The sequence below is a fragment of the Lepisma saccharinum genome, chromosome 11, assembly GCF_977018435.1.
Source record: "Lepisma saccharinum chromosome 11, izLepSacc3.1, whole genome shotgun sequence".
Classification (NCBI taxonomy): domain Eukaryota; kingdom Metazoa; phylum Arthropoda; class Insecta; order Zygentoma; family Lepismatidae; genus Lepisma; species Lepisma saccharinum.
In genome coordinates this window covers 57,988,443-58,000,646 of record NC_139239.1, presented here as the reverse complement: position 1 = coordinate 58,000,646, position 12,204 = coordinate 57,988,443, and the positions used below count along the sequence as shown (strand labels likewise).

At 36.4% G+C, this 12,204-nt stretch overlaps 1 protein-coding gene across 2 annotated transcripts in view; it reads right to left on the bottom strand.

Annotated features, from left to right (window-relative positions):
• Positions 1 to 12,204, bottom strand: part of bchs (WD repeat and FYVE domain containing 3 bchs) — a 154,200-nt gene that overhangs the window by 35,201 nt on the left and 106,795 nt on the right. For both annotated transcript variants that reach the window (XM_083131159.1, XM_083131160.1), the window contains exons 45-48: positions 7,091 to 7,302; positions 2,692 to 2,824; positions 2,440 to 2,593; positions 1,011 to 1,245 (exon numbers count right to left, since the gene is read on the bottom strand). In XM_083131159.1, coding sequence (XP_082987285.1) covers positions 1,011 to 1,245; positions 2,440 to 2,593; positions 2,692 to 2,824; positions 7,091 to 7,302 — 734 coding nt within the window. The remainder of the gene's footprint in view (positions 1 to 1,010; positions 1,246 to 2,439; positions 2,594 to 2,691; positions 2,825 to 7,090; positions 7,303 to 12,204) is intronic.

Genomic DNA, 12,204 nt, shown 5'->3' with positions numbered 1-12,204 from the left:
CAGGAATTAGCCCTAAAATGCTTGAATTTACTTAACCCTTAGTTTACTACAATCAACTTCTCCGATTTTCATTACTAACTGCTGATGCTCTGGTGTATCATCATCTCATTTTACATCACAAAATCAATTGGACTTGCAAAACAAAGTTAAAATAACTGCTTAGATTTTTAAAAAAGGAAGCTCCATTCTTTCTTTTCACAGACTCAAAGAATACAGGTCTATAATATCATCTTTTAGGAAATAATTTTCCTTATGTAAATTTAGGACAATCACTGCTATTAACGTTAATTGTTGTTATCACTATATTATCACAAGTCTTTTAAAAATAACTTTTGTGTTCATTGTCACAAGCTTGGAGAATATTTTTACCAATTTACTTTCATCTTAACGTAATTTGAACACAGGGTAGGGTAATTCAAACAGAAAAAAAATAAAATAATAGGGCTGAGGCGATATGAGTGGTATTGGAAAGTATAGGTTGGAATATATTTAATGATGCTGCTGAGGTCTGTAGAAATGTCACATGACAATTTCACAGTCTAATTATCCTGGAAATTATGTAAAATTCAGTTTCCATTTATTCTTCACCAACTCTTGGTAAATGGATGCATATAATCGGAGTGGAATATTTACAGATTATTATTAATCATTATTTTGAACAACTTTTAATATTACAATTTTCAAGCATTGGTATTGGTGATAACCGGTAAGAACATAAGTAACAGTATTGATATGTGTATCAGTTTAAAATGGTGCCAGCTCAGCCTAATCAAAACCTCAAACTAGCATGTGGGTATAATTTTGATGCATATTCATGTCACCAGTATGTAACAGTTAATTATACTATCATTATCATCACACATTTTTCCTGCATGGTTAGATATTATAATAAACAACTGCATTAAAAACAAGTTACAATACACTTTTGCTTGAGACTATACAAGATAGCATGAACACAGAAACATGCAAAAATGTTACAGACAAAGGAGACAATAAAGAAAAAGACTTACTTGTATATATCCACATTCCCTTCATAAAAAAGATGATGGAAGACATTGACAGCCTCTACCGCTGCTGGACCCTGTTGCTTATACCCAAAAATAAGATCAATCCACTCATGTAGATGTTGAGAGACAAAATCACATTCTAGAGCTAAACGGTGCACCCGTATGAACTCACGCGGATCATCTTTTGCCCATGGTGGCAGCACCACATCACCCAAATGAACTCCATTTTGCTTGCTACCTGCAATGAACAATAAGTCTTCAATCCAAAAACACAGCATACTTTCATGACATATCCCTCACAAAATATTAATCAGTTCTTGGCACAAAATTCCAAATGGATGGCAACATGCATATAGAATTTGTCTATTAGCATCTCATCAAACGAGATTAAACAGGGTGTCTACCTTAACTCTTATTTAACACACGAGAGCTAAGGTGGAAAATCAGTAATGCTAAAGCTAAGGCGTACTCATTTTGAAGACATTACTCTTTTGCTTAATAGAAAGAGTTTTATTGGCAATTAAAATTGGCTAACAACATATTTTGTTTCTGTAACAAACAAAAAGGTTTTGGCAAGATTTAACATTCATAGTTACATTTGAAACAGCAAAATGTTTGGTGTTCTCTACATATTGCTTTAAAACAAAGGCTGCAATACATTTTTGTCATCCTCTCTTTCTTTTCATGATTATCACAGGTTATTCGGAAGTTTGATAGATCCATGCTGTGTCATAAGTTGTCTAAAGCAACAAAACCACATTTTTTTAGTTTTGTTTTGCAAAACAAAATTGATTTTTTTCCTTGTTGAACAAAAAATAAATGTGGTTACGTTAAAGCTAAGGCTTCGTCAGAAGGACAATGCAGACAAAATAATATCCAATAATTTGTCAAGAAAGGGTGGGGATACCTTTTTGTATTTACACAACATCAATTTGAGGAAGCCCTAGCTTTCTAGGGTTAATCGTCCCCTACTTAGGTATAATTCAAATTAATAAAATATATTTTTTTATTCAATGAAAAAGCCCTACCACAAGGCTGGTTAAGATGAAAACTGAAGCTGTACTTTGACAAGACTTGCTTTTATTATTAATGCACATGAAAAAATTAATGCTTCAGACTTCATCCTGGATGGGGAATGGCCACATTACTTTATTTAATATTTTTACAAAACTTCACGCATACAAGAATGTAAAAATCTTAAGAAACAAAGTGAACAAATCTTAACCACAAATCAATACAATTTTAGATTTCCAAACATTCAATTTTATCAAATCCAAGTACAGTGTAAATTCACTATACTAAAAAATAGCAACAATTCTTGACCACAAGCATAATTTCTTGACCTTTTCTTGACCTACCTGTATATTTCTTGATTTTCTTGACATTCTTGACTGGTAGACACCCTGTTAAAGATGAGGGAAATAACACTTACCTAAATCAAAATTATTTGAATTGCATAAGAATTCTGGCAAATAAAAGAATTCAGGAATAAGTTCCTTGACATCCGCCATGTTGTGTTTTGATGCAGAACGCCATCCTTCTCTGATGCTATGAAACATACGATCAGCCAAATCAAAATGTCCACCCTGGAAGACAAAAATCCAGAAAAAAATTAATCCAACGATTTGAAAAAGAAACGTAAGATCAATAGGTATGAATGTGGTTCCTTGTGCTATTACCTTACCTGAAGTCGCAGAAAGTGCTGAGTAAATGGTTCCATCCTCACCAAGTACGAGCACACAATCATGGCTGAGGAGTAATGGGTGCCATAGTGATAAGGTGGCGTTTCACCATGAGGATCATCCCACTCCTTGTACCTGAAAAATAAATTGCATTTTAATAGCATTATTCACAAAATTGCATTTTAATAGCATTATTCACAATCTAAAAGCTAGCACAATGATTTAGTGTGAAAGACATACACAGTCACAAATCAAAAACCTATAGAGGAATAACTAGAGGCACATATTTTTGGTAAATAAAAAAGCAAAATTTCGGTACAAAAGCAGAGCCAATTTCAGGTTCAAAAGCGGTAAATAAAATAAAATTTTGCTGTTATAGCAGTGAAAAAGTGGTATATAAAATGACATTTTGGTTTTAAAAATGTTATTATAATCCTAAATTTGATTTAAAAACTGCACTTATTACACAAAATAAACATATCCATTCTAATAGCTCATTTATGTAGTTATCAGAGTAGTAGGTTTATTCCTGCATAAAGACATCCATTTTTGCTTCTCAAATATTTACAGCAGAATTAATCAATTTTCCGTGAATTGCATAAATCACAGGATAATTCTGACATCCGAAAGTGAATAAACTCTAAATTTCATGTTTTGCATTTTGCAGTTCATTTCGCATTATTTTATGACAAAACAGGCTAGGAAAATGCACCTCGCACCTATCAGAAACATGAAAAATTAACATTAGATTGTGTTATTTTACATTTTGTGTTTTCGTCAAAAACGAAATATGCATGCCTCTATACTGAATGCAACTCCAATGCCTCTATACTGTATGCAACTCCAACTGGCAGCTGGGAAACAGCGAATCACCGATCAGTTGAATTTTCTTCGACTGAAATCGGGCATTTTCGAGTCACAAGGTACCGAACGTTGTTCACGGGACCAAACAAATGAGCGTTGGGTCCACCACATGTTTGCAACGGAGTTTGTTGATGCCCATCAAGCCACACACCCCCGAAGTTGATTGGGGGAGAAAAAGGGCCAGAAATACCCGTCAAGGTCAGTCACCAGTTGGAGTTGCGTTCAGTATAGGAATAACTAATGTAACCCAGGCTACTCTGGGTAACATTTCTCAGTAGTTTTATTCCTAATTAAACTTTATGTATGAGTTTTCAACTTTTCTTATCCTGATGATGCAAAACAGAATTATTTGCAACTGTGTGTCAATTCAGTGGGAGAACATATTGGTCGATTTTCTATCTTCACTGTTGACTCCTAGTCGAGTGTTTCTCTGTGAGTGTTTCTTCATCAATTTAATCAAACCATCATTGATTCTCATCCTCACAATTAGACAAAAATGGCAGAAATATGATGTAAATAAAATACACTATTGGTGAGCCCAACTTAAAGAGTTCAGTATGGGGCTTATGGCGACAGTGTTGCCGCATGGTGCACAGTAGAAGAAAGCTCCAGCGTGCATCGAGCGTCTGCTGTAGTACACGCCGCATCAAAAGTTAATGGTCAACGGGCACTGTTCAATGGGGCTGTTCACAGCCAAACTTTTCCGCTAGAGGCGCCACCCCTGTTGTGTCCCTAAATAATTTCGTTCATCATCTGGTTGCCCTAAGCTTTACATTGGAGCGCGATAGGATGGCTATTCAAATGTTATTTTCAACGAAGGTAAGAATTTCTCTTGTAAATCGATAACAAAAATGTTTTTAGCCAACCTTTAGGATTATGTAGCAAGTCATAAGTTTCCGAAAATTACATTCTCCTGAACCTAAGAATTAATATATTAAAGTGCAATGGCAGGGTAGCTCAGACGGGCTAAATATAGTAGCTATGTTTATGCACAAAGAGTGCTAAACTTGGCGTAATTTTGGTCATCCATAGCTGCCATGGGTCTATAATTTAAAAAAATAGATTTTTACTCTACGCTTTTATGTTTCCTCTTGTTGCAACTTGCGAGTATGTGCAATTAAACGGCGAGAGTAGGAATCTGAGAAACTAACTAACTGTTCATTCTTGCAGCTCTTGGTCCAGAATAATGACGGCCCGTGGAGGAAGATTTGAAAATAACTGTTTCCGAATATACTTTTCATACGTCTTGCTCTCCATTTTATCACATGCGTCAGCAGTGTTTTTCTTTCTTTTATGCACAGACAGGCAAATCGGGACTGGACCTACAGTTTACGGTGGGATCCGAACCACTATGTGTCTCCAACAGGTATCAAACCCGGGACCCCTTGATTAGAAGGCGACGACGTTACCACTGTACCATCGGGAAGGCCTTTTTCACATTTTTCAGTGCACTATCTCATTTGAAATGGAACAGTGTTCATTATACCGGCATACACCAAAGCAACCCCCCCCCCCCCATCGTCGCATTTTAATCAAGGGATTATGGTTCCATACCCGGTGGAGGCACATAGTGGTTCGTATCTCACATAAAACGTAGGTCCAGCCCCAATTAACATATCTGTGCAGAAAAGTGGATTTAAAACTCAATTAATCAATTACTAGAGGTGTGAAATAGATGAAGATCTGTTGTATTTGTGTGAACAATGATTACAGAAAGAAAGAGACAGATATTGGAAATATTCAATCTAAAATGCTCTCCCTTTGTGTCCATCAGTTAACGTTATTGCCTTGCAAGCAACAAGTCCCTATTTATGCATTTGCGTCAAACTTCACTATCTGGAAAAGAACTGCTCGACTTTTTATAATAGTTAGTCATCCTTTGGGAAGACCAAGTGAACTGGGGGTCTTCCTGCTAGATCCACCAATGCAACCATATGCCTGCTTTCAGACTTCAGAGAAGAATTCGCCAAAACGAGAAAGCGCACACAAATTATAAATTTCTTGGCCTGACCCTAAGACGGAAGCCTATTCACGAACTTTTGCCTGGCCATTCCCCACCCCCTTCCCTCTTCCCGATATGTGTTTGCAGCGAGTGGCAACAGGCGGAAGGCTGTCATTTTTAACTCCCCAAATCACGGTTAACACAAGAAAGGAAAGCTCATTTTTTGAATGGTCTGAATTGTAAAAGAAGGTATAGACCATCAAATCCTTACATTTCCTCTGCTTTTTGCATATTTATTATTTTTTCCTCGAATGTTAACGACTTTTGTTTCTGACAGAAACACACTTGTTTGGGGGTGGGGATCTCAAAAGTAAAAGCCCATAACAGCCAATACTGAACTCTTAACTTGGGCTCCTCTATAGCACTGACTGGCTATTTCTTTTATTTTGCAGTTTCAGCATGACATAATGTTTCCATTAGGCATTTCGGAAATTGAATGTTATATTTACAGGATGCCAAGTTCAATTTTAAACAGTACTGATAAACATTCTTCAACTGCAATTAGCCAGCAGATAGTCGTATTAATTATTCTGTAGAATGTTGAATTATGTCATTGGTAGAGCCATGCATATTTAGCTTTTGACAAAAGCACAAAATTGTAATGATAATTTTTCATTGTAGATTCTATTTACACATAATTTTTCATGTTTCTGAAATGTGAGGTGCATTTTCCAACACTGTTTTGTAACGAAATGATGCGAAATAAACTGCAAAATGCAAATTATAGAGTTTATTTACAGACCTTCTGAAGTTCGAATTATCCTGCGAGTTATGCAATTCATGGAAAATTGATTAATTTGACTAAATATTTAAGAAAAAATGGACTCCTTTATACAGGAATAAACTTAATATTCTGGTAACTACATAAATGTGCTACTAGAAGGGATATGGTTATTTTGTGTAACAAGTCCAGTTTTTAAATGAAATTTAGAATTGCGCCATCGGAGGAGAAAGATAGACAGAGGAGGGAGTTGCCACTTTTGCCTCCAAGAGGAGGGAGGGGCAAGGACAAAATTCTCTTCCTCTCCGGGGGGGGGGGGAGAGAGAGAGAGAGAAAGAGAGAGAGAGAGAGAGAGAGAGAGAATGAATTCCAGCCTCTCTGCTCGTCCCAAGTTTCTTTCCCTTCTTCTCTCTCACGAGAGAAAAAGAGAAGAAGAGGGAGATTGGGAAATTATAGTCACAATTTTCAAACCAAAATGTCATTTTATATAATGCTTTTCAACCCATAATTGGCTGTTTTTGTACCGAAATTTTGCCTTTTATCATTGATTATAATAAATGTACTATCTGTTCTTGTGTTAATATTCTTTAAGCATTGTGAAATATAATTATACTGAAGTCCCAAAGGATTTTACATCATATTATTGAAGCAAGTCCCTATGCAGCCTTATGGTATGAGAGCTCCTGGGTTTCATTCCCAGATAATGCTTTCTTTTTCTTTCTTTCTACAAAATGTGATGAACCCATAAACAATGCGTCAATAACCATTACAACTGGAATGATTTGAAACACAGAATTAATGAATTTTGACTTACCTTTTCTTGAACTGCTCCAGACGATCTGGGCTCTGAGCACCCATTGGTCTAGAGAAGTCCCTGAATGTTGCTGAATCAGTCAGATCCAACTCCTCACTTTCATAGTCTGCCAGAATCCATGGGAACACTGGATATTGCATCAAGTCGTTGTAGGAACGACCAGCAAGAGTGTTCAGGTGCATCAGGTACTGGAAGTTTGAAATCTCTCCACGCTAAAATGTACACAAAATCAAACACTGTACATATCTTCAGTCAGTAACTCTGCAGGGTAGTCAGATCAATAGTAAGTTCTCTCTTTGTTTTTTTTCCCTTCAGTAAATAGATAATGCATTTTTCCTTTTAATAACAATGAAAAACTCGATACAGAAAAACAAATGCAATGTTTAAACTGAACAGTCACAACACTGAGATGGATACAGACTAATACATACATCAAGATTATATCTAAGGTACATATTTCTTAAAGCAAGCAAAAAAAAAAAAAAAAACGTGAAAACGGACAAAACATTGATAAACAAAGAACCCTGATGCTGCTTTTCACAGGTCTGAGATGGGGGAATGAATGAAGGAAAATGTAAAATTGAGGAAAATTATTTTACATGAAGATTGAAAAATAATGTTGGAAAATATAAAATCTGGTAACATAAAATTGGGATTCCACTGTATGCATCTGCATATTCACTAAACATGGACTAACAAGAAATGATTGCAGATACAGTGGCACCCCGATTTTACATTTTCCCGCAATATGCATTCAAGCATAATCAGGTTTGCTACAATTTTCTCATTATGAAATTCCCTGACATTTCCAGGTTTTCCAGTCCAAAAATTAGATTTTTCCAGACATGTTTATCATCATGATTTTTGCTTTTGAACCTCGTGTTTTTTCAATTAACAGGGTGGCTACAGACAAGCAGAAATGAAATTCCCAGACTTTTCCAGGTTTTCCAGGATAAAAATATAGATTTTTCCCTGACAATTAATGTTTTCGCAAATGGAAATAAGAATGTTATACAGATCCAGGTATATTAAGTAAATATATTAGCTTCCACAAAATTGACTTCATTTCTCCAGGATTTGCATTCAAACTGCAAAATAGTGAATTTGGGAAATTATTACTATTCACAAGCTAGGGAGGAATTACGGAATTTTTCATATGCAGCCAGTTCTTCAATACAATATTTTTTTATGACTAAATGAGAATAGAGTGAAGTGATCGATGCAAAAAGGAATTTTGTAATTTTTCAATCTCTTTAGCCTTTCTCGCTATTATATGTTGATATTTCCACTGAGGTTTGGAACCCTCTGTTTCAAGAACCTTGAGTGCAGACTCATTTTTCAATGCACAAACCTACTTCTCTTTTCTATGTAGAGCAAACAACTTAACCCTTGAACACAAGTGAAACAATTGAATCATACAAAACAAAGTGTCATATTTCCTTACATTATCAATGGGATTTCTCCTTCAGTACAAACATTCACAGTATAACCAAGTGAAGTACTGTGAAACTGCCAACATGCAGTTATACCATTATTACTGGTGAAAAGGGTATATATGTATAAAAAATTAAATGAAAGCAATTTATGGAAGGGAAATCTACTGCATTGTAAAGGTGCCTAATTTAGCTAATCAAATATTAAAAGAGGAACACGCTGTTGATAACAGCTTCCGAAAGTTTATGTACGAGGGGCATACAGAAAAAAGTTTCAATGAAACCTGTACGCAGCGCTAGTGGTCGGAGAGCAACATGCATATGCAGGCAGAAAGAAGTGTCATGCAGCTGTAATCTGGTGCTGTAAAACGCAGCCGTTTTAGGACAGTTCTAGGTTAAAGATGGCAGCTCTCATACAGTTTCCCACCAACTGCGAAGTACATGTGGTAATCAGATTTTTGTATGCTCAGAATCTGCTATAGAGCCACCAGCAATCGTCTAAGGTGTACAGCCCAGACATCATGAGCGATAGTATGATCAGACGATGAAGACCAATCCAATGTGCACGACCCCATACAGCTGAGTACAGGCAGGCTCTTTTACATCATTTCAAGTGAGAGATCTTGGACCACTACCTGTACAGTCCTGGACTTGCATGTACCCACTTTCATCTCTTTGTTCAGCTGAAGAGATTTCTGGCAAGACAAGTTTTGACAGCTACACTGCAATACAGGTAGTTCCAGTCTTTGCTGTCAGACATATATGCCATGGGCACACAAAATTTAGTGTCATGCTACGACCAATGCCAGAACAATAGTGATTATGCTGAAAATTAGATTAGGAGTAAATGTAACTAATGCTTGTAATTATTACTGATATTCTTGTTTTATTCATGCCTTGATCATTTGTTATTTTTCTTCCAAATTGGTGTTATTCTCTTCTTATTTATTTATTTTCACAATTCAGTGTTATATCTCCCAAAATTCACACTTTCATTTCAGCTCATTTTGTGGCAAATATACTTAAAATTATACCTTCATGGTGTTTTTAAACTACTGTTTTAAATTATAGGTCACGTGGTGTATGTGTTTTCGTAACAGTTTGATATGTTGGATCGGATTTTTGAGGAAGTTATTTTTCATTATTCTCACTCGACAAATGCCGATGTTACGAATCCCCTGTGGTGGTAGGTGAGACTTAATCTCCACCAAAATCGCACCACTTAGCTTGGTGATTCAAAACACTTCTCGTGTGACAATACTGATGATGCGGCTTCTGTGTGAACCCTGCTACTTTGCTCTGTGGTACAAATTGTTCTGATAGAAGTTGAGAAAATCCTGGAAAACATTTGATTGAATGTGGCTGTCGGAATTATTCCACGTACAATATGCATTATAGTTTTCTAGGGGTGTGCGGAACAGAATCTTTTTGGTCGGGACGAGAAAAAATCGCAATTTCCTGACAAAATCTGGAAATTTTCAGGATGGGAAATGTTCAAAATTTCCCGAAGCTCTGGAAATCTCGAATTCTACATGTCATTTTAACCTAAAGTGATTGTTTTTGCATTTCTGGAAAAAAAAAAACCTAACAATTTCTGATAAGTTTCAGACACTTACAATGCAGAAAACGTCGAGAATTAACAACTTTTTAAAATGATCATTCAGTATTTCCCAACTGCTCAGGATTTTGAAAAGTCGGGAAGTAATTTCCTGAAGTCTGAATCGGGATGGGAAATATTTTTCCAGATCCCGGTCCCAACTTTTCGTATCCCACACTAACCTATATTTTTCATTTGGATAAAATGTTGGAAAACTTGTGTGTTCTAGATACACAAATATGGCACATTTTGTTCCTTTCAGCCTAAAAAAGACATGCATGTTGGATTTCGAGGTATTTTTCGTTGTTTAAGCAATTTTTAAAATTAGTGAAAAAGCACACAATTCACATTTAATGCCAAATTCTTGTTATTTCGCTATTTCGAACGAGTGAAAAATGTGTTCACACATCACTGCACATTCATAAACACTACTTCGCAGCAATTGACATTTTTCACTGTTATCGCGTTTGCGAAAAATCAAGGTCCCTACTAATTGGAACTTACTTTATGGATGCCCTCGTATAAATCAGTAGATGAAAAGTGAAAATTTAGCAGGTCTGGCAGAGAAACTTCAATTACAGAAGAAAGTGATATGCTTTTAGGATTGAATGATTCGAGTAATTATGATATTAAAATATTTATGTATTTATTATAATTTTATTTCTTAACATTGGACATTCCAAGAGTTTAAACAGACAGGACCGAAAGAGGGGGGGGGGGGTTGAATTGCCATATGAGTGTTGCAGAAAACTTTAGGTTGGGAGCATCATGCACTTGTCAAATTTATATGATGCTTACCAATGCAGATTTCTCTAACTTTTTCGTGACATTATTCCATATACTTGTATATCCCGATTTCTTGGATTCTTCTTGACATGGAATTACAGTTCCATGTCATTGTAAATGATTGGTTGATTGATTTGCTGTTTTAAGCAGGGACCTGTAACGTAACACAATTCATTGGTATTTGTCACCGTTCCGCGTTATTTCCATACCGGGTACCGCGTACCGGCCCAAGTGCCGTGGACCATTCCAAGGAAAATACCAGAACCTCTTGGTAAGGCGAACAGAAATGCTTCTGCTATACCGTTCCGTTCGTACCCGAGAGTGCTTCGGGGATGACAGCTTTGGGTACACAGAGTGGAACGTTAAAATACCCGTACCAGAAAGCATGGAACTTGCTCCTTCTGTGAATGCCGGTTCCGTTACGGTACGTACCTCTCCTTACAATCATACCGGTACAAATTCATGATGGGTAAACCTGAAACTTTGGGATCGGGTACAATTGTAACAAAACCTATTTTCAACAAATCAAATGGGTATTGAATGGATCAGAAAATATATGTCACGTAACTCTTCATTTTAAAACTTTCATTGCTGAATTCTTGAAAAATCGATTCATTCATTCATTCATTCATTGTTTTCTGCCTAATTGGCAGGTTTTTCACTGCAATCTCCAGCTTTCCCTGTTCTCTGCCTTACGCTTCGTAATAGCATACGACCCAGTTAATTTAATATCATCCATAAGCTGGTATCTCTTTCTTCCACTGACTTTTCTTCCTTCAACCATTCCCTCCAAGGCATCTCTTAGCAGGCAGTTTCTTCTTAGACAGTGTCCTAACCAGTTTCTTTTCCTCTTCTTGATGGTCTCCAGTATAGATCTTTTTTCACCAACTCTTTTCAGTACGGCTTCGTTTCTTACCTTGTCCGTCCATTTTACACGCTCCATTTTTCGCCATGTCCACATTTCAAAAGCTTCGAGTCGTTTCTCTTTATTTCTTCTCAACGTCCAGGTTTCTGCACCATATAATGCTACACTCCACACGAAACATTTCACTAATCTCTTCCTTAGACCTATGTCCATGGGTCCACAAAAAACATTTTTTCTTCTATTGAAAGCTTCTTTTGCTATTGCGATTCTCATTTTCACTTCTTGGTTGCAGCTCATGTCACTGCTTATAGTGCATCCGAGGTACATGAAGCTATCCACTTGCTGGATTCTTTCACTGTTTGCTCTCACATTAATATTCCTTGGTTTCCGTCCTATAACCATTGCCTTTGTCTTCTTTACATTAATCTTCATC